Here is a 21,576-nt window from a genome sequence, read left to right as displayed (position 1 = left end):
CAAAGAGGAAAGTCTCAACGAACAATGAACAGGGTTAAAAATAAGAGACAGCAGCATGATATTTCTCTCCCTCAGAGAGAGAGAGAAAAAGAGAGAGAGAGAGAGAGAGAGAGAGAGAGAGAGAGAGAGAGAGAGAGAGAGAGAGAGAGAGAGAGAGAGAGAGAGAGAGAGAGAGAGAGAGAGAGAGAGAGAGAGAGAGAGAGAGAGAGAGAGAGAGCGTATCCAAACACAGATATGATGTTTGCTTGTGCAACTCAGTCGTGCATTCCAACCTTTCTAACCATCCTCAGTCATGTTACTAAATACAGTCCTTCAGCGCAGCTGTAGCGCCAGACCCTCTCTGAGGAGAACTCTCACAGAAACTCTACGCTTATTCGGTTCAGTTTTGGGTAGTCCACTACCTATTGTACCAAACAATAGCCGGTAACACTTTATGGTAAAACTTTATTTTACAGTGTCCTTGTTACATATTTTACATGTACTTACCATAGTAATAACGGTAAATGATGCATAATTACATGCAACTAACCTTCAACCAAACCCTAATCCTACCCTAACTCTATAGTAAGTACATGTAGTTGCTTATTATTACTCAGTACTTAAATATATAATTACACTGTAACAATGACACCTTAAAATAAAGTGTAACCCAATAGCCCTTAACTATAGCACACCATTGTTGAATTGAAGCGGTTGGGTCTTTGTCTCTGTGTTGTGTCCGCTGGCGGGTAAAACGGTGTTTGTGATGAAGCGCAGAGACCCTGTCAACACATGCGTCACACTGAGCTGTCCTGCAGTAAGAGTTGAGCTATGAACCCATTTGACAGAAAACTACAGTCCACTCTGCAAATGCTGTTATTATTGATGACTGACAGATTTGTTGATTTTAATAGCAGCAATTTAGTTTTGAACCATTACACCATTGTACTCACTTTTACAATGGCTTTGAATGCAACCAATCCGATCGAACTTAAAGTGACGCTTTTTTTGAAATAATCCTAAAATAGTAGTTTATTAGTTAAAATTGTTGTAGAAACAACTTTAAATCAGAAATTGTTAGAAAATTTCACAATTAATTAGAAAGAAATGGCAAGTAGCACATTTAATTAATTAAACATGATGTTTTTGACGTAAAAAAGACTGAAACTGTATTTTCTTGTAAAACACTCTAATAATCTGTTATTTACAACGTCGAAAAATATTTTTCACAGTGTACTAATAATAGCAGTTTGTGCACTGATGTTATTAATTATTTAAAACATAACTGCATAATCCTATAATTGTCATCACTGCATGATTATTATTTAAAACATTTTTGGGGATGGATTTACAGGAAAAAGTAACTATTTTGTTATCATTATAAAAGATGTTGGTCATCCAGTCCATGCCTACTGTAAATCCAGCCTGTCCTTTACATGCATACGTCCGCCAACAGAAACTTTGGAAAGACGGACAGAATCTCAGACATGCAGCTAGTCTAAAAGGGCCTAAATAAAGCTCTTACCTCACTCTTTTCTCATGCACCTATTCATGCCTTCATCCAAGCGGTCAATAATAGCCTGGAGACATGCAGCCGTCACATACCGTACAGGCAGAGATCTCCTCACACACACACAGCACACGCGGATGAAGCACACAGTGAGACACCTGAGCTACTCCAACTCTTACATGAGTAGACACTTCACAGCAGACGCTATAAAAACGTGATGGTTGAAGATCAACTATGACGAGATCGTAATGACACTCAGAGACGAGTGTATGAAACACTTCACTCTTTAAAACTAGAGTGCCGATGGAGTTCAGCTTCCATACAGAGTCTCTGGGATCTTGATAGAGTTCGTTTACAGACAGTTAGTGTTTACAGTCATGGAAAACCTGGAAATATCAAGAGATACTATGGAAATTCTCATTTGTTCTCTAAGGTTTTGGCAAATGTATATAGTTTAAGTGTGTTTTTGTATATGCATAAAGATGCAGGCATGGTAATGTTACATATATGTTGCATATAACAGCTAATGAGTACATTTTAAAATGTAATAAAAGGTTAAAAGGTCATGCCAAGTCACCAAATTTCAGTCAATGTTTTCTAGTCGCTCAGTTCTAAAATGTTTTAGTGGCTAGAGATGACTCTTAAAGTCAGTGTTTTGTGATTTCTGATTTGATTCATTCAAAAGAAACATTCAGTCTGAATGATTCTTTAGCAAATCCATCCAAACTTGAATGATTTTACGATCCATTTCAACCAATCTGAATCTAAATGATGTTTAAAAATGGATTAATTTAATCAAAATTATTTATAAAAAAACCTTATCGAGAACAAACAACTAGTCATTAGAGCTACACGAATAATCGTTAAAAGATCGCAATCTCGATTCAAACACTAATGCGATCTTATTCCCCCCAAAAAAGACAGATTCGGCTCAATGATGTCAATTAAACCTTTGACATGTACGATCACATCGAACATTCAGATCTGCGTTGGCGCTGATTCAGAGAGAGTAGTTGTCATGTATAGAAATCACAAACAGTCTTTTCAACCACACAGTATCATTATTTCTGTCTTACAATAATTCATATTAATCACAGAAGTACCGGGATAAAAGCTTATATTTTGGATATAAACACTGATCTCTACAGTAGCGATCAAAATAGAGCAAATCACCTTTCGAAAGTAACTTGACGCTTCAAATAAAGATTGTTTCAATTACATTGTTACACCAGTAGGTGGCGACAAGTGACGTTAAAAAAATTATTTGTCATTGAATCATTCATTCAAAAGAGTCGTTCAAAAACACTGATTCATCCACTAATGAAACGTGTGGTCTTTATGAGTGGATAAATAATTGTAATATTTTTTAAATAGACTGCAGCAAGTAATGTTTTGTCAGAACCTCTAGTAAATTACACGTTTTTGTTAAGTCGTCCATTCAGAATCTTAGCAGAATCGTGATCTCTATTTTAAACAACAACAAAAAAATCATGATTCTTAATTTTTCCAGAATCATGCAGCTCTACTAGTCATGCAAAAGTCATGGACATTTACTGGAAAACTGACACAACACACTGAATGTATTTACTGAATGTATTTTAACTTTAAACAGAAACCGTCCCTAAACATCTCTTTCTAGAATTCACTCTATTTTTAACAGTGAAATGGAGTGTCGTCTGCTACTATCCTGGTCTAGAAGTTACACAAGGGTCAAAATGTACAACAAACACTTAATGCATTAATGTTGCTTAGAAAATGTGTACTCACGGAATTTAGAGTATTCCAGAATGTATCCCAGTATTCCGTCACACCTGAGTGTGAGCCTGAGTGTGTGTGTGTGAGAAGAGAGACGGAGAAGGGGTGGCACACACAGCAGACGGCTTGCCATTAACCCTTTCTTGCTCCGACAACTTTAAACACATACAGTTTCGTTTCATGACTATATTCCACATTTTAGTACAGTCATAAAAAAATAAAAAAATGGGAATTACACCATGAACAAAACATGGAATGAAATTAAAGCTTTTCTGGATGCTTTTTATTTGCATTGCAAACAAAATAAATAAATCAATTAATTAATAAGCAGAAGTTTTCCTATTAAAAGGTTTGTAAGATCAAGACAAGCAAGAGTCGAACTTATGCTCTTACTTTATGGAGACCTTTTCACATCATCAAGCGAAATATGTGAGAAAGTCAGCAGATACAGCAAGTGCTCCTTAAATGGCAGTCGGGTGTGTTTTACTCCCAGGAGCCTCTTCCTGGGAAACGTCTGCATGTGTGCTGATGTCAGCAGGACTGCGGCGGGACTAATTCTGGCATCCTAAATTAATCTGAAATATTAGGTGTGGTCAATTAAAAACTGCATGCAAAATGTGCATGTAAAGACTACTAGTGTGAGGCCTTTGTACAAAACACACACACACACAAACAGGGAAAGTCCATTTTTAACCCTTGCTGTTCAGGGATTCTTCTGAACAGGGAACACACAGTATGTGCAGCATACAGCCTGTCTATTTAAAGCATGGAGATCATACTGGAAATAAACTGAGCGACTCTTCAGGGCCCTAGAGGACCTGCACCTGGTGCCACGCGCCCACCAGAACCAGTACAGCCATCAAGAGCACATATACTGGCAATGCCACACATGCCTAAACCATTGCATTATATGCAGCAGAGGAGATGACTAATGGCTTTATAGCCGTCTAATGCAGTGATGCATGACTGGTGGGTCATGGCCAAAAACGAATCACAGGTGCGTTTGATGGGCTCAGGGAAAATCAATGCAAATAATAAAATGCGACTGACTGGTCACCTAACTGACTTGTCAACTTAAAACGGAAGAGGAAATGTAGAAACTGTGTACAAACATAGTATCAGGCAAAAGTTTGGACACATGAATGGGAAAGTGTGTCCAAACATTTGACTGGTACTGTACTATAATATACACATAAAGAAAATCGGCCGATATATCGATATCAGACTTTTTTTTACTCCCTAATATCGGTATCAATCCCCAAAAATCCATATTGGTCAGGCTCCAAAACAAACTAGTCACAAATACATCTATGTGGTAAAAGATAGTCAAATTACACAGATGTCAACATGGATAGGTAGTGTGACGTGCCCTCATGCTCGAAAAACATAGGCAAAACTACACAAAGTCAAAGAAAATATGATCCAGATTATAATAAATACAAGTTGAAATGAATATAAGCATGAGTGAAATCAGTGTGTTTTATTACCGGCTGGAACCAAAAGACTTTTACAAACTAAATCTGCACACATTACAACAAACAATCATAATGATTTGTTTATGCATGCATAGTGAAGTGCACCAATTATTCTTTTTGGGATATTACCTTTCATGTAGTGTGTAATATGTAGGGTCTGATACGGTAAAACCCACGCCATCGTTACTGTTCGAATCACTGTGAATTAAGTGCTAAGGAAGAGCTGAAATTCAGATTAGCTAATGTGTGTTTGGTTTCTAACACCTTGGTTTCTAAGTGGTCGACCAATCACAACAGACTGAGCCATCTGACCAATCAGAGCAGAGCAGACCAATCCCAACTGGGCCATCTGACCAATCAGAACAAAGTAGACCAATCACAACTGGGCTGTCTGACCAATCAGAGCAGAGTGGACCATCACAACTGGGCCGTCTGACCAATCAGAGCAGAGTGGACCAATCAAAACTGGACCGTCTGACCAATCAGAGCAGAGTGGACCAATCAAAACTGGACCGTCTGACCAATCAGAGCAGAGTGGACCAATCACAACTGGGCCGTCTGACCAATCAGAGCAGAGTGGACCAATCACAACTGGGCCGTCTGACCAATCAGAGCAGAGTGGACTCTCGGAAAGAGGAGGGGTTTAGAGAGACTGAATCTTTGAACAAACCGTTTTCAGACACTTTAATAAATGAAGTGATGTGCAATTTATATTATGTTATATCAAAGTGTTTTTTTTAACCTTGGAAGCATATAAACCTATTGTAAGAGACACCCAAAAGAAAATGAGGAACCTTTAAAATAGCATAATAGAGGCACTTTAAAACTATTAAAATAATTGTGCATTATTTAAGCCTATTCATTTCAGTTCATGGTAATATTATTGAAAGTAGTTTTATTTGAGTTGAGACGTGTGTAATTACATTACAGTAAAAATATTCATAACTAAAAAAATAAAAAAATAAAAAAATCTTCCCACCTGTTGGAAATTGATAGTCGACAAAATAAATAAACTAGTGAGAGTTTGACACGTGTGTTTTTAGTTAAAAAGCCCACAAAAGTGTCCAAAGATGAAACACACTTCTATGTTTTAACAATAATGTGCACTGGAACTAAAGGCAGAGAGGTGCGAGTACAGGCAGGATATCCTGTGCACCACATGGCCATCCTGTTTCGGGTGTTGCCAGATTTGTAAATGTGTAAAAAATGTAAAAAAAAAATGTTTAAAAGACTATCAGAAATTAAAGATTAAATGTTGGTGATTTTGTTAGATTAGTCTCTGTACAAAAGAGCAAACTGACTGTACAGCTGAAACTCACAAAAATTTGAATATCGTGCAAAAGTTATAATTTTGATGATTATGGCTTACAGCTTATGAAAACCCCAAAGTCAAAATCTCAGAAAATTAGATTATATGAAATCAATTTTTAAAAAAGGATTTTAAATACAGAAATGTCGGCCCTTTGCATTATAATAATGCATATGTATATAGTTATATATACTAAATATTATATTTAGAATATTAGTTTTAAAATATTTTAAGATTTAAAATATGTTAGTTTCACCTTTTAATTTGAATTACTGAAATACACAAACTTTTGCACGATATTCTAATTTTTCCGAGTTTCACCTGTTAAATGCACTGTGACCGCTTCATTGACACGCAGTCCTGAACTCCTCGGCAGGAGGCAGTGTTCAGTCAGGGATTTACTGTGTGTCAGGGAGGGTCTGAGTGAGAACTCATTTAACGCTGCTGTTTATGGAGAGAACAACCTAGTGGTTAGTTAATGTGATTATGAATGCAAACAGTGGTGTGAAGCCAAACTTAAACTTAATCCACAGCAGAACAGCAGTCCACACTCAACAAGCTGAACTAGTGGAAGATTACACTTTTGAAGACATCAACATGATCCTGAGGTTACTAAATGTCAAACTACAGTACTTTCTGAAATATTTTGGGTTAAACAACTCTGACATGCAGCAGAATATGAATATGGACCTCAACTCACCTCGTTCATAAAAAGCAAACAAACAAACAAAAACGTGTTCAATAAAAATGTATTGCCCCATAGACGTGTAATGTTAACAAGTTTACAACAAAATTGTCTGTGGTATTTAATATCTTATCACAGATACAGCAACTTAGTTCACCCAAACATGACAATTCATTCTGTCAATATCTATTCATCATCATTCATGTGTTTCAAAACCAGTATGATTTTCTGTCTTCTTCTGTGGAAACCAAAAAGAGACACAAAATGTCTTTCACATACAGTGATTGGCTACTCACAATTCTCATTCACATCCGTATCTATATGTGACCCTGGATCACAAAACCAGTCATAAGTCGCACGGGTATATTTGTGGCAATAGCCAATAATACATTGTATGGGTCAAAATTATTGATTTTTCTTTTATGCCAAAAATCATTAGGATATGAAGTAAAGATCATGCTCCATGAAGATATTTAGTGAATTTCCTACCGTAAATATATAAAAAAAAAAAAATTTGTGAGTGAATGCAGCGCAATCGTGAACATAAATGAACAACTTTAAAGGAGATTTTCTCAATGTTTCGATTTTTTGCACCCTCAGATTCCAGATTTTCTAATAGTTGTATCTCAGCCAAATGTTGTCCTATTCTAACAAAACATATCAATGGTAGGCTTATTTATTCAGCTTTCAGATGATGTTTGAATCTCAATTTTGTAAAAAATGACCCATGTGACTGGTTTTTGTGGTCCAGGGTCACACATGCAAGACACATTTCTTATTATCGTAGTTACATTCTTCTGCATTGCTGAGCATAATCTGATCATATAAAACTAAGAGCTGAGAGAGGTTTATAAAAAGCAGTCAATATGAAAGGTTATACAAATGCACATCACTTGAATAGAGGCCAGGTGTGACATTGATATCTTCTGAACAGGGAACACACAGTATAAAGTGATGCAGAGAGTCTTGGTCTTCTCGATTCTAATCCTATTACTCCTTTATGAGGTTGTTAACCACTTTATCGCTTCATACTCAGAATCTGAGGAAAGAATTCCACACATTCCATCAGAGAGCCGCCACAGAAACACTATAGAGGAGAGAGAGAGAGAGAGAGAGAGAGAGAGAGAGAGAGAGAGAGAGAGAGAGAGAGAGAGAGAGAGAGAGAGAGAGAGAGAGAGAGAGAGAGAGAGAGAGAGAGAGAGAGAGACAGAGACAGAGACAGAGAGAGAGGCGTGTGGGCTGAACTGTGACACGGCAGAGGAATGTAGTGCAAACGGCCTCACAATGGCTGGTGTTCATTTCAGTGTTACGATCCCACCCACCTATATTTAAAAATACCAGAAACCGTGAAAGCACTGCAGTCCAGAAACCCAGCCCTAATGGTTAAACAGCGACAGAGCTCCAACTAAACCCAGGACAACTCCTTGACACACAGCATCTGAAAGCATCATGTGAGCGCAAGCAGGATAATCGTGTTGCTTTCTAAGACACAGATCAAAAATGCACTTTGACAAGCTATTACACGGCAGATTCAGCAAACAATAAAATAAAACAAAACATTTTATGAAATTCAACTTAGAAAAACGACTAAACATTTTGTATTTCCGATTAGGGATGTCCCGAACGATACCACTTTTTCACTTCCGATACCGATGCCGCAGCTTTGGTTATTTGCCGAAACCGATATCAATCCGATATTTTTATTTTATTCTTGAACTAATACTAATAAAATATAATGGAAGCACTTTGCTCAATTAGCCACATAAAAACATCTCACTCAAATGGAGAACAAATACTTCTCCAGTATATAGTCCACAACAACAGTTGATAATGAAAGACTGCCAGCCTTTATTCAAAAGACCTTGAGATATGTTTGGTATGTTTGGAATTTAAAATTAATTTGCTAAATTTCAGATCAATATATTTGTTTCCTTAAAATTTTAATTAACTTTAACTTTATTCTCATCTGAATTATACATTTCTGTATAAAATAATACTTTTAAAAACACATTTGATTTGCTTTTTTATTCAATGTAGAATGTGTAACTTAAAAATAAACAGATTAGTGCTCTGTTTTAGGACAAGAAATGAAAACCAATGCAATGATGAATGTCCAAAAGATGAGATCATTTTTGCTTTTAAACAGCGCGTGTGTGTGTGTGTGTGTGTGTGTGTGTGTGTGTGTGTGTGTGTGTGTGTGTGTGTGTGTGTGTGTGTGTGTGTGTGTGTGTGTGTGTGTGTGTGTGTGTGTGTGTATGTGTGATTTTGGTTGGGTGACAGTTACAGTTTGACAAGAGTTTACAGTTTGACAAAAGCACAATGTTGTGTTTTACACAAATAGCCTATAAGTAGACTAAACACTTTTTGCAGTTTTAATGATGTCCTGTATGAAAATGACGGAGTATGTTTTTATGTTTCCACTGTTCGATCGCGCCCGTGCCTCTCTCTCTCTGACACACACACACACACACACTCCAGCATTGCAATCTTGACATCGCAGCCTGTTCATTCTGCTGCGTTCACACCAAACGCGAATAGAGCGTCAAATTTGCGTCTATCGCGTCTAGTTCGATGCTTGAACAGTTTGAATCCATTCGCGCGTCCAAAGCGAATAGGACGCGCCGCGCGCGTAGCCTATAATGATAAAGTGAGCGTTTGAAGCGATATAGACGCGCGTTCAGAGCTAAGGCGGGCTACAGATTAAGTGTCCCTAAAGAACCCGCATATGCGCGTATCTAACGTTAGTTCCGTATTACATTAATTAATGTGCACCCGAGATTTATTTATTTTTATATCGTGTATCTGTGTAAATCCATGCACCGAACGTACGTTCAGTATGAATACGTACCGTTCCACCCCTAATGGGTATCGGATCATGGGTATCGGATCATAGATATCGGATAATTTTTTTTCTCCTCTCCGATATCCGATCTAGCGTTTTGGGCCAGTATCGGCACGATACCGATGCCGTGGATCGGATCGGGACATCCCTATTTCCGATATATGATCTTTCTGAGATATTTCTTTTATTACCCGCCATCAAGTTGATAAAAGAAATGTCTCAATTAAAGAAAAAACAAAACACTATCCCAGTTCTACTATTCCTGGTACAAGTAAAGATGAAAAGAAGGCAGAATTTATTCCTGACGCATTTGTGTTGTATATTCATATCTGTATATTTGTTTTTGTACTTTTAAGTATAGACTTTCTGCATTCATTTAATCTCGTTAAAAATAAAACTCATTAAAAGATGTATGCTATAGATGCTATATTTTAGATTTATTCATCCATCTATCAAAACGCGCATTTAAGTGACATCTGCGTTGTATTGTAAATTCCCTCATCAACACGGAAATAATACGGCCTTAAGTTATAAATGGAAATTTGTGAATATGGGAGAACATGTTTGACGTATTTCCTCCTTTTGCAGCCACTCTTTGTCCACAGTTCTGGACACAACTGGATATCCATCTTCAAGGACAACCCCGCGTTCGTTTTTCGGACGCCCAAGTATTCCCACACTGCAGATTTGAACTTTTTTATAGAGATTAGAATTCGCAGCCTCTGTCTCAGACATTTTGTCCGCTATACATGTATGGGTGGAACCAAGTCAAGTGGAAAAACGTCACATATGCACAGGTGAGATCATTTTTTCTCCAAAACTGCGGATAAGAAAATGTTCACGATATGATAATCACGTCAATATCGTGATAAACCGCCATACTGGTGTATAACCTTAGCTGCAACAATGGATAACATGTGACCCTGGATCACAAAACCAGTCACATGTCGCACGGGTATATTTGTGTCAATAGCCAACAATACATTGTAAGGGTCAAAATGATCGATTTTTCTTTTATACCAAAAATCATTAGGATATTAGGTAAAGATCATGTTCCATGAAGATATTTAGTGAATTTCCTACCGTAAATATATAAAACATCTATTTTTGTGAGTGAATGCAGCACAATCGTGAACATAAATGCGCAACTTTAAAGGAGATTTTCTCAATGTTTTGATTTTTTTGCACCTTCAGATTCCAGATTTTCAATAGTTGTATCTCGGCCAAATATTGTCCCATCCTAACAAACCATACATCAATGGAAAGCTTATTTATTCAGCTTTCAGATGATGTATGAATCTCAATTTCATAAAAGTGACCCATGTGACTGGTTTTGTGGTCCAGGGTCACACATGTGGAAAATAATGTGCTTTTGGAACATTCAAGTGTGAAAACCTGTCCTAACAGAGTAAAAAAAAAACAATATAAAGATTTAAATAAATAAAAAAGGGGCATGATAGGTCCCATTTAAGTCCTGGTCAGTGTAACCAGTGGATGTTCTCCTGCAGGTCAGAAGAGGCTAAACTCTGCCTGTTTATGACTGGAGACCGGAGGCCAAAGCTGGCGACCTCACCAAAGGAAACTCTATACCCTCTAACCAAACTTACTCTGATATTTATAACAGAGAGGCAAGAGGGGGGTGAGCGAGGGGGCCAGCAGGATGACTGCAGGACAGGTCACAAAAGAAACAACAGAGAAAGAACAGACGGCTATAGTTACAAGACAGCCAGGAGCAACAAGAGAAGAAACGAGACAAGCGGAGGGGGGTCGTGGAAGCCTGAGGAGGAGAGAGAGCATGAATTGAAGCATGAAATGTGTTAAAGGAGAGGATTGACAGATATTTTAGAGAGAAATCTCAAGTACCCGACCCCACCCCTGTAGAAAGTTGACACTTGGCAACCAAAATAAAAGCTCTTCCCAACGGGACTTCAAGCCAAGCAGACGGGGGTCCCTTGTCTATTCCTGACACCTACGTAAACACAGAAGTGAGAACATCCAACCGACTTGTACGCGCACACGCAGGTCAAATCTGATTGGATGGTTATTTAGATAAGCGCTGACTGACTCTCTATCCCGGTTCAACGGGTTAAACCTGGAAAAGACCCACACAGACCACAAACACCCCACAAAAACTGGTAATAGAGACTGCTGTATGATTACTCACTCATTCATAAATTATTTTGGATTAAACCATCTGCTTAAGCTTGCTTAATAAACACAAAGAAATGCAATATTTAACTGATTGTATCATTCTGATTAGCTAATTAAAAATTACTTCCTAATGGCCATTCGCACTATGTAAACGTGCTTGATGGACGTCTTTGGCTCTCACACATGAAGAATGGCTTTTAGGAGCCGGTTCACACTAGTGGTGGAGGAAAAAAAATTATTCTGTTCAGTATCGCGATATTTTGCGCATGCAATTATATCGATACAGTAGCGCAAAGTATTGCAATATTTAATTATAAAATTATCTGTTTCACTTTCAGGTTTTCTCCATTGGTTTTCTCTGAGTTTACTCAGATGATTTACATTTGCGTATTACATCCACAAGGTGGCGCTTGTTGCGGTGCTTTGTTGTCTATGTTTGTTGTCGTGCATTTAACAGCAAATTCAAATGAAAATGGCTTCACCATCACAACCGGTAGTACACGACGCTCCGTCTTCTTTCAAATCGAAAGTGTGGGTAAATTTTGGTTTTCATCAAAAAACGAATAGTATAAAAAATTATATAACCTACATACAATTTCACATTCTTTTTGTGACAAGAAAACATCCTTATAACTTCTGAAAGTGAACATCAGTGTTTTACTGAAGCAGAAGAAGTGTTCTTTTAACATCAGTGTAAACCACGGGGTTTAGGGGTTCAGGTTATCCTACATTAGGGTTATTTAACAACAGAAACTGAATAATCACATGTAAAAATAAAACACTGCTTAGTTTTCACCGTATGAATTAAATATATACTGATTCTTATTAAAGCTACAAAAGTTATTCAGTTGAGAGCAGTGAGTGATTTTCTCTTTGTCTTTTGTTCATGACCCCAGTTATTGCAAGCAATCGGGATATATACATTTGTGATATTTCGATAATTTCGATATATTGTGCAGCCCTAATTAAAAGTTAATCAAAATATATTTAAAAATAAATAAATACATCAAACCCTCCTATGTGTGAAGAACTTGGTTTCAGTCCTGGTGAGCTTTCTGTATGTGTGCCGTGGACTCGCATGTGATTCGATCGACCACAATGGACGAATGTAACATCTGCACATTTCTGTGGATCTCACACACACCTTTGATGAGCATTATGTGTCCAGTGGACCATTTTACACAGGCAGCGCTAACAGGGTGTATCTCCCAAATCCACTCATGTGGGAAGAATTCTGCTGTAACTACGAGTTCTGGAACATCCAAGGCCATCAGGAAAACAATCACCGCTGTGTCTCAGGCCAGACGCCCTGCCAAGGAGGGAGAGGGGGAGCGGGGCATCGAAAAAGAGGTTGAAGGAAACAGAAAGAAAAGGCCAGCAGAGAGGGACGCGTCCGAGCATTTTCATCTAAATCACCTCATAACAGCAGGAAAACACATGGCAAAGTCTGGCTTTGATCGCCCCTTCAGCGCCCGCCATTATCGTAATTGAGAACAGATAGGCCAATACTCTGGAATATTATGAGTCAAGACTCTCCACTGATAAAAGCTGGTAACTTTATTAAGTTAAACGTCGAGGATTCTGCGTGCCTTGTTTAATGGCACACATAAAAAGCCCTTGTTTCAGATGCGTGTGTGATTTGTGTGTGACTTGTGTGTGAATGCACTTCCCAGCAATCTAAGATTATAATTCCCAAGAATGCTTTTAATGATGAGGACTGAAACTAATCGATATGAGAGAGGAAAAACTGAAAATAGTTTTCAGACAACCAAATAACATGACGCTGTATGTTAGGCATCGCTGACCTCAAGCCTGACGCAATGAATGTTCATGTTTCTCACACAAGGTGCCAGATGACTTCAGAAAACTTGGCATTCAAATCAAATAGGGAACTTTTATGAGTTATAGTGTGGGCTTGCACGATTTGGGAAAAAAAAATGTAATTGTTTTTTTTCTCAAAAAAAAAAAAAAGTGATCAAGATTTAAAACGCGATAAAAAAAAAGCCAGATCTACTGGTCTTATTTGTAGGGCTGCACAATTAGGAAAACATTTTATTATATATGAATACGGCTAAAATAATAATAATATTTTTTATCATTATTATTACTAAATTATTAAAAAATAATTACTAAATTTAATAATAAAATAATTTTATTTTACATAAAACTGTAAAATTAGAATATTATAATTTATAACCATCTTAATTTCTTTAAACCATTAAACTTATTTTGACGGAAAATCGCAGGGAGCCCTTAAAGAATATATATTATGTTGATAAGCGCTTCTCATTACAAGTTTGGGAAGACCTGCCGCATGTTGCATTTTCAAATGCATGTTAAGAAAAGAGCAGATGAAAATTGGGGTTCATTGTGGAGCAGCATTTACTGCAATCTGAGACGCTTTGAGACGATGAAAACAGTGTAAATGAACCCAGTGCCGCGCTTCACTCTGAAACATGCAGCGCATATTATTATTTAATTAAATTGCAGCCTTTGCGATTTGACAATCACACTGGACCATTATCGCCATTTCAGTTTTATTTGAATTCATTGTGTATAGCCCTATTGTTTTGTATCATTTATTCATGTCTTTCTTACTTTTGTGAAACACAAACAAATGTTGCCCTAAAAATGTTTTAGTGTTCTTTTATGTTGTTTGGACCCCAACATTCTTTCAAATATCTCCTTTTTTGTTCCAAAGAAGAAAGAAAGCCATACAGGATTTTGAACATCATGAGTAAATGATGACAGAAAGTTATTTTTCAGGTGGACTATGCCTTTAAAGGCCATGCTAGCACTGTTCTGACTCATCTAGACGCTCTGTGTTTCTTGAGTGGGTTTAAAGTGTGGCCATAGAGCTCAACACAAAGCCACTTCCTTTCTCCACTGTTTCCTGAGGAAGTGAGGCGGACCCTGAAGCCTTGGTCTGAGGGCAGGTTGGGCCATGGAACAGTGTGTGTGTGTGTGTGTGTGTGTGTGTGTGTGTGTGTGTGTGTGTGTGTGTGTGTGTGTGTGTGTGTGTGTGTGTGTGTGTGTGTGTGTGTGAGTGTGTGTAGGGAGGGGAAACTGATTTAGTCTGTGTCGGAGTCACTGCCATGATACTTTTCTAATCCTCCCTTTTCCTCACACCGTGTCCTAACCAGCACAAAGCCAAAATATTCCAGTGACAAGCACTTTTTCTATGCACACAGATTGTGAATACTTATCTATAGATATGTGTAATATCCCTGCGATCACAGATATGTGTAATACTTATCTATAGACAAAATTTCAGCCAATCAGATTGATGTGAGGATGGGTGAGTTCTGTGTTTTTGCAATGCTTCTGAATACCATTTAAACTGAAAATAAAACTTACACATACCATGCAAATGTTTAGGGACAGTAAGATTTTAAACAATACATATATTACTACTTTTCAGAAAGAATGCATAAAATTGATCGAAAGTAACTAAAGATTAGTTCAAATAAATGCTGTTCTTTTGAACTTTCTATTCATTAAATAATCCTGAAAAAAAATATCCTAAAATTAAAATGATTTCTGAAGCACCGTGTGCCAGTAATGATGCAGAAAATTCAACTTTGATCACAGTAATCACTCTATGATTGGATCATTATTGCAGTGATTATTATGTTTCTAACGTTATATGTTTGGCAACAGTTCTCCTAACCCTAACTGATGGAGTGTGTAGCTTTTCATTTCTCAAACAACCACACTGTAAAAAAAAAGATTAGTTGACTCAACTTAACTAAGTCAAGTCATCTTGTTGCTTTGACTGAGTTCATTTGAGTCAACTTATAGTGTTGGAAGAAACTCTGATTAAAATAAATTAAATATCTTATTTAAATAAACCACAGACGAATGTTACCTTGCCCAATAGAAATGATCAAGCGTTTACGGTTCCCAGGCAGTGGTTGAGCGGGCCAAAGCCAAATTCTTTAAATACTTTAACAGACAAATCATTATTGTTCTGTGATTCTCCACAAATTACTACCTTGACGACTTGTCCAATGAGGCCCAGATGAGAAACAGCATTTGCTCGAACAACACCCTCATTGTGCACCTGTGTGACCGCAACAACCTCTTGTGTGAGTACGAGAATACTGAGGTTTATATGCAAAGGCGGATTGTAAAAAAAAAATGTGGGGATGGTGTGGTCGTGTGTGTGTGTGTGTGGGTGGGGGGGGCACCCACACAAACAGGCATAGTCCATCTCTCTCTCTCTTTCTCTCTCTCTCTCTCTTATGAACTTCATCTCCACTTCACAATTCATTTAGTAAAACTATCGTCATATCATATACACAAGGGAACTTAAAGGTCTTCACGACAAACCATCAAAATCAAAGTTAGTCTGACTTAAAGAAAATATATTACTACTGAAGAATGTACTTCTCAAAGTAATGATAATTAATAATAATAAAACTATTGTTTTTAAGGAATATAATTCGTTGAATTTAATAAAAAAAATTATCATAAGTGGTTGCACTCAATTAATTTTAGCAACATTTAAACAAATGCATTAAGTTGAACTTAATCAATTTGAGTTGAACTAAATGCATTTGTTTAGATGTAGCTAAAATCAATTTTGCAACCACTTACGATAAAAAATTGATTAAATTCAACGAATCATTTTTTTCAGTGCAGTTGTTTATACCATATTTTAATTTAAACTGTAAACCTTGGTTGTGCAGCACTTTGTTTGCCAAAAAATAAAAGAATGGTGCAAATTTAATTTGATTACATTTTAAAAGTTTAATCAAGATTTTATGCATTCATTTGATTTCCACCATTTGGTGATAAATTTGTGTTAAATCATAAAACATAGGATCCAGAAACAACATAGAAGACATAAAAGACATTTCATAGGGCCATATTATTGTTTAAATTTGAATAAACTTTTAAAGTTTTATTAATTCAATTGATTGTCCATGACATCCATTTTGGTTATTGGAATTTAAAGGGATTAGCATTAAGCTTTGTATCAGTAAAACCCGGTAGTATTTTCGAATGACGTGCTTCCCTCCCTCATGTCCCCCTGAGACGAGAGATTTCTGTATTGTGTGTCTGGAAAAAAACCTCAGATGACACAAAAATCGTCATTTAGCTCATCAGAGGCTTTTCTGTCCAGAGGCGAGAGACTCCAGCCAGTAGGAGGAGCTCGTCCCGCATGTCTTCAACCTGCCCAGTGTCAAGTCGACTAGTAGCCTAGTTGTATCATTTCTCCCGACACTGCCCTCTGTAACCGGTAGGCGTGGCTTAGGAGTGTCCTCATAGGGCAGCGAAGCAAGTGCATTCTGGGAGTTGTTGTCTTTCATCCACATGAGCCAAAAATACATTTTCTGGCTTTTCTCAGTCTAGAAGGCACCAACTTCTAAAATAATTTCACATTTCTACTACATAAATGACCCAATTTAAATACACATTCATCTTTCCAGCGGTGAAATATCCCTTTAAAAAAAATGGATTTCATAGGGCCCTGCATAAGTGTCCAAACACATTTGACCTCATCAACCGGCCAATTCTAAATCCGAAACACTGATCGCCTCTAACAAAGCTAATAAAGCATTCCACTGTGAGCAGCTGGTTGGAAAAACTCCTCTCATTCGCCCTTTGACCCTCGAGTGAGTCAGTTCAGTTCCTCCCCCACTCCAAACACAGGCACTGGATTTCCCCGTACTCACACCATCATATCCAAACTCACTGACGGCATGCGCTCGCCTGTCACCCGGGCTCTTCCAGCAACACCGGGACGCAACCCTGCTCGGAAGACAATCGCCTCTTTCTCCAGCCCAAAAAAAACAACCAGAACTGAACTACCACCATCAAACATCTCCTTCTTCAGATGTCAAGTTATTAGTGTGGTTTGCTAAAGTACAGTTATGATAATGCACAGTCAACCAGTCATTATTGCAAAACACTTACGTGATAATGATTGTCTAACTTCACATTGTCCCACTTATGAATACATGAACAAAAACATTTATGCATTTTATCCAAAGCGACTTTCGTTGCATTCAAGGCTTATTATTAGTTGCACTGCATGAATCGAGCCCATGACCTTGCCGTTGCTGTACAGTTCAAATGATCAAATTTACAGATCAAATTATTGCTTTATCTTATTTGTAGAAACAGCGGAGACAGAGAAGGCTATGTAGGAAACACTGACCGGATGAGTGGTCTGTTATAGCGTTGCTCTGGACAACGGTCATCATTACGGTCATCATCTGACCGCTGAATGCTGCAAATGACCAATCAGAACAAAAGCCATGTGATAAAAGACAATGCATAATTTGGATAGAACAAGAAATAAGCTTTTCCAACTCATGTCTTTTGGTTGTGCGTCCAATCAGTGTTGTAATGTGCCTAAAACACTAATATAGTAATTAATCCAGTGTTCCATGTGCTATTGTTTATGCATTTACAAAATGGTTCGTTTTTTTTTTCTTTTCAGCCAATGGCATAGTATGTTGAGACTATGAAGCTCATGGTTATTTTGATCAATTTTGTGTTTGACTTTAAGAACATTTAGGCCTGGTTTCAGAGGCAGGGCTTAGATTAAGCCAGGCTTCGGCATTAGTTAAATTAGGACATTTAAGTAGCTTTTATAAATGCGTCTTAGAATAAAACAATACTGATATGAGACAAAACAATGGCACTTACATATTTTAAGATATTAGTGCAAGTTGCTTTCATTTAAAACAGCTCAAACATGCATTTTAGTGTAGGACTAGACTTAAACCTTGTCTGTGAAACCAGAGGTTAGTACAATACACCATTTTGGTACTTTGTTGTGCCCAATTCAGTCCTGAAGCAAAGCTAATGTGCTTTATGTCACAGCTGGGCTGCAGCAGTCGGTGGTGGGCGGAGTCACTTTATCCCCAACAGGACACGCCCCTCCACATGGAGATCAGCCAGTTATTAACTGATCTGAGGGCTATTCCAGAAAGCAAGGTTAACTTTCTTTCACATATACCCTGAACTCTCAGTTGATTCAGTTGAGGTATGCAGGTTCCAAAACCACGGCCTGGATTAAGTTCGGTATGAAACTCAGAGTTATCGGTGACCGCATAAAGACTCACGATTTGTGTGCCGAATCCAAGAGTCCTCATTGAAACAGATGCTAAGGCTGCATCCAAAAACTTTGCCAGCTGACTTGTTGCATCGCTACCATAAAGGCAGCATTTGCGCACAGACTTCTGAGGTCGCGTAATGGTTTAATGAGTTACTGTACAGCAAAATAGAGCGAGCTTTGGTGATAACCAAGCGAATATTTAATTAGTACAACTGTAATTTCGCTCTAGAAATTACATCAGAAGTGGAAAATGTTTTTTTTTTTTTACATTTACACACAAACCGCAACTTTCAGACGCCATCTTTATTTTTCTAGCTCAACCATCACAGAATGGAGAGCACAGGATTGTGGGATATCAAAGGCAGCGAAGGATACATCTGTGCTGCATTCAAATATGAGGCAGTTTTGTAATATGTTTTAATCTTATCTTTTAATCTTTTTTAATCAGTTTTTTATTACTTTGAATAATAATTATTTAGTTTGTTTGATGCTAAATATACAAATAAATAAAAAAGAGATGGATTTACCTAAAAAAAAACTGTTTTTGTTTTTACATTTTACTTCCACATTTGTTGTGAGATGTGGAAGATTTGTTTGTAAAAAAAAAAAGCTTTTGAATGCACATCTACGATGTGTGAGAAGAGAATAAAATAAGATAAATAAATTAGAGGGAAATAACATTGCTTTATGTTATGTTATAATATATATAACTATATAATAATATTGTGTGAAATCTGTTATGCTCACCGAAGCCTCATCATGTGCTGAACACCTCAGAAACAAACCCTGAAAGTTATCTCCATTTTTTTATTTATTTTTTTTATTATGAAAGTTGAAGTTATCCGTTCACTCTGAGTAAACTTATCCGGTTATGTCACATAACCTGCTTTCTGGAATACCCCGAACAGTTCATAAACAGCATCACAAAATCAATACATACACAGCGGTCAAGTCTCTCATTTCACACACAGCTATACAAGATCAAATTATTACAAATTATTTATATACAACCAATCACTCAAAATCAAGTCAGAATACAAACAAATCAGCAAACTACTCTCTCAAATCATTCAGGTTAAGATGAAGGGCTTGATAGTTCTGTGAAAACTCATTAGAAGGCCTGAGATTTTATTTATATTAGACATAATCTTTAATAGAATTCTGTGTATTTAAACACGTTCAAATCAATCGAATGGAGTTCTAATTGGAATGCTTTATCGAATTAGACAAAAATACTTAATAAAAAGCAACTTCAAATTTCACACAAATGTCCCATGTGCTCATCATCTGTCTCATCAAACACTCAGATTATAATCACTCATTTTATGCTGCAAAGGTCCATCTGTGCACACTCATAATGAACTACACACCGCATATCTGTCAAATGTGCAATTCTGATCGCTGATACACATGTGAACGTTTATAATCTCACACACATACAAAGGCGCACAGCTGTATTATCTTTTATCTTTATTATGTTTCCTTTTAAAGCTCATATCTGTGATCCTATTTGTATTTTCTTCTCATCTCTGGAGCGATTACTGATAAACTTTGACTTGACTCTTGCCAACAACGCGTTTTGGCTCTGACTGAATGTATGAAGGAGAAAAATATTTAATTAATGACAAACAATGTGCACTAGCGACATTTCAAATAAGCAGCATCATTTGAAAGAGATTAATAACTATTAAATGACTGAATATGATTCCCAAAGGGAGGAAACAGCGTACAGCCCAACAACAGTCAATCTCAGTATTATTTTTTTCTTGACACATGATCGTGTAATATTGTAACTGTAACAGACACTAATAGCGCGTTCTGCGGGATGGAACGACAAGAGTTACACTGTATCACTATGACGTCGCGTTCGGAGAAAGTGTTACTTTGTATCACTGCTCTAGTGCGTTAGCTCACTGGCTACTGTAGCTAGCCTCTCTCTCCCTCTTATTTTTCCGCTATGTTTGTGTCTGCCTGGAAACAACAAGTGGGAATATGAGTGTTTTACCTAGATCGTCCATGTTCGCGCGCTTCCAGAAGTGCTCTGCTCCTAATCCGACTCTGAAGACGATGTGTAGAGCTCGTTTCAGAAGACGAGTCTGTGCTGAAGTTTTTCCTGCTGTTCTAGACGCTGGTGTGTGTGACTGCTGGACAGGACTGGACCCCCGAAACATCACACTGATCCCAGAACAGAGAAACTCACTTCACTGCAGCGACCTCTGCTGGTCGAAGAGCGCCACAGCGGGGGCAATGGAAACGAGAACGATTTGTTGATTTCTAACGTTCTCACTGACCATCTATATAGGCCTGGTTTCACAGACAGTTCACACATACTCCGTTTGCAGTGCGTGTGCGGTGCGTATTTTTTCTGCACCCATGTTAACAGGTTAGAGCTTTCACACTGCACACGGATGCAGTCCGTCGATCCGTTCCAGTTGCGGTGCGTATACAGCAGTGCAGCGATCGTTTCCGTACCGAGTCTATTTTTTGCTGTGCTGCAAACGCTGAATTAAAGTGACAACGCATGGTTCGTGTTTAAAATGCACACAGATTGACATGAAAATGTAATAATTTCACCATAAATGCATTTAATTAAATACAATGTAGGCTAGTAATCTTACCATGAATGCATTTAATTAAATAGTACCATTTCTAAGACGAGGTAAAGCAAGGAAAACTACAATTTACTTCAACAAGGCAACATAACGTCACTCGTCTCATTCATGGAGGTGGAAAAACAAGTTAGTTGTGACATGCAAGACTTTGTATAACGATTTAAATAGAAAAGGTATGAATCTGCT

At 37.5% G+C, this 21,576-nt stretch overlaps 1 protein-coding gene across 7 annotated transcripts in view; it reads right to left on the bottom strand.

Annotated features, from left to right (window-relative positions):
- pxnb (paxillin b) overlaps positions 1-20,999 on the bottom strand; it is a 36,196-nt gene extending 15,197 nt beyond the window's left edge. For 3 of the 7 annotated variants that reach the window (XM_081348715.1, XM_081348718.1, XM_081348719.1), the window contains exon 1: positions 20,784-20,999. In XM_081348715.1, the coding sequence (XP_081204841.1) occupies positions 20,784-20,949 (166 nt within the window). In that variant the 5' untranslated portion in view covers positions 20,950-20,999. Of the gene's footprint in view, positions 1-17,872; positions 17,945-20,783 lie in introns of all 7 variants that reach the window. The other 4 variants (XM_081348713.1, XM_081348714.1, XM_081348716.1 and 1 more) reach the window with 2 other exon arrangements.
- Positions 21,000-21,576: the final 577 nt, after the last annotated feature.

This window comes from Scardinius erythrophthalmus (assembly GCF_964197995.2).
Source record: "Scardinius erythrophthalmus genome assembly, chromosome: 20".
In the NCBI taxonomy this organism is placed as follows: Eukaryota; Metazoa; Chordata; class Actinopteri; order Cypriniformes; family Leuciscidae; genus Scardinius; species Scardinius erythrophthalmus.
Note: the sequence above shows the minus strand (reverse complement) of the source record. Positions and strands in the feature narration are given on the sequence as shown.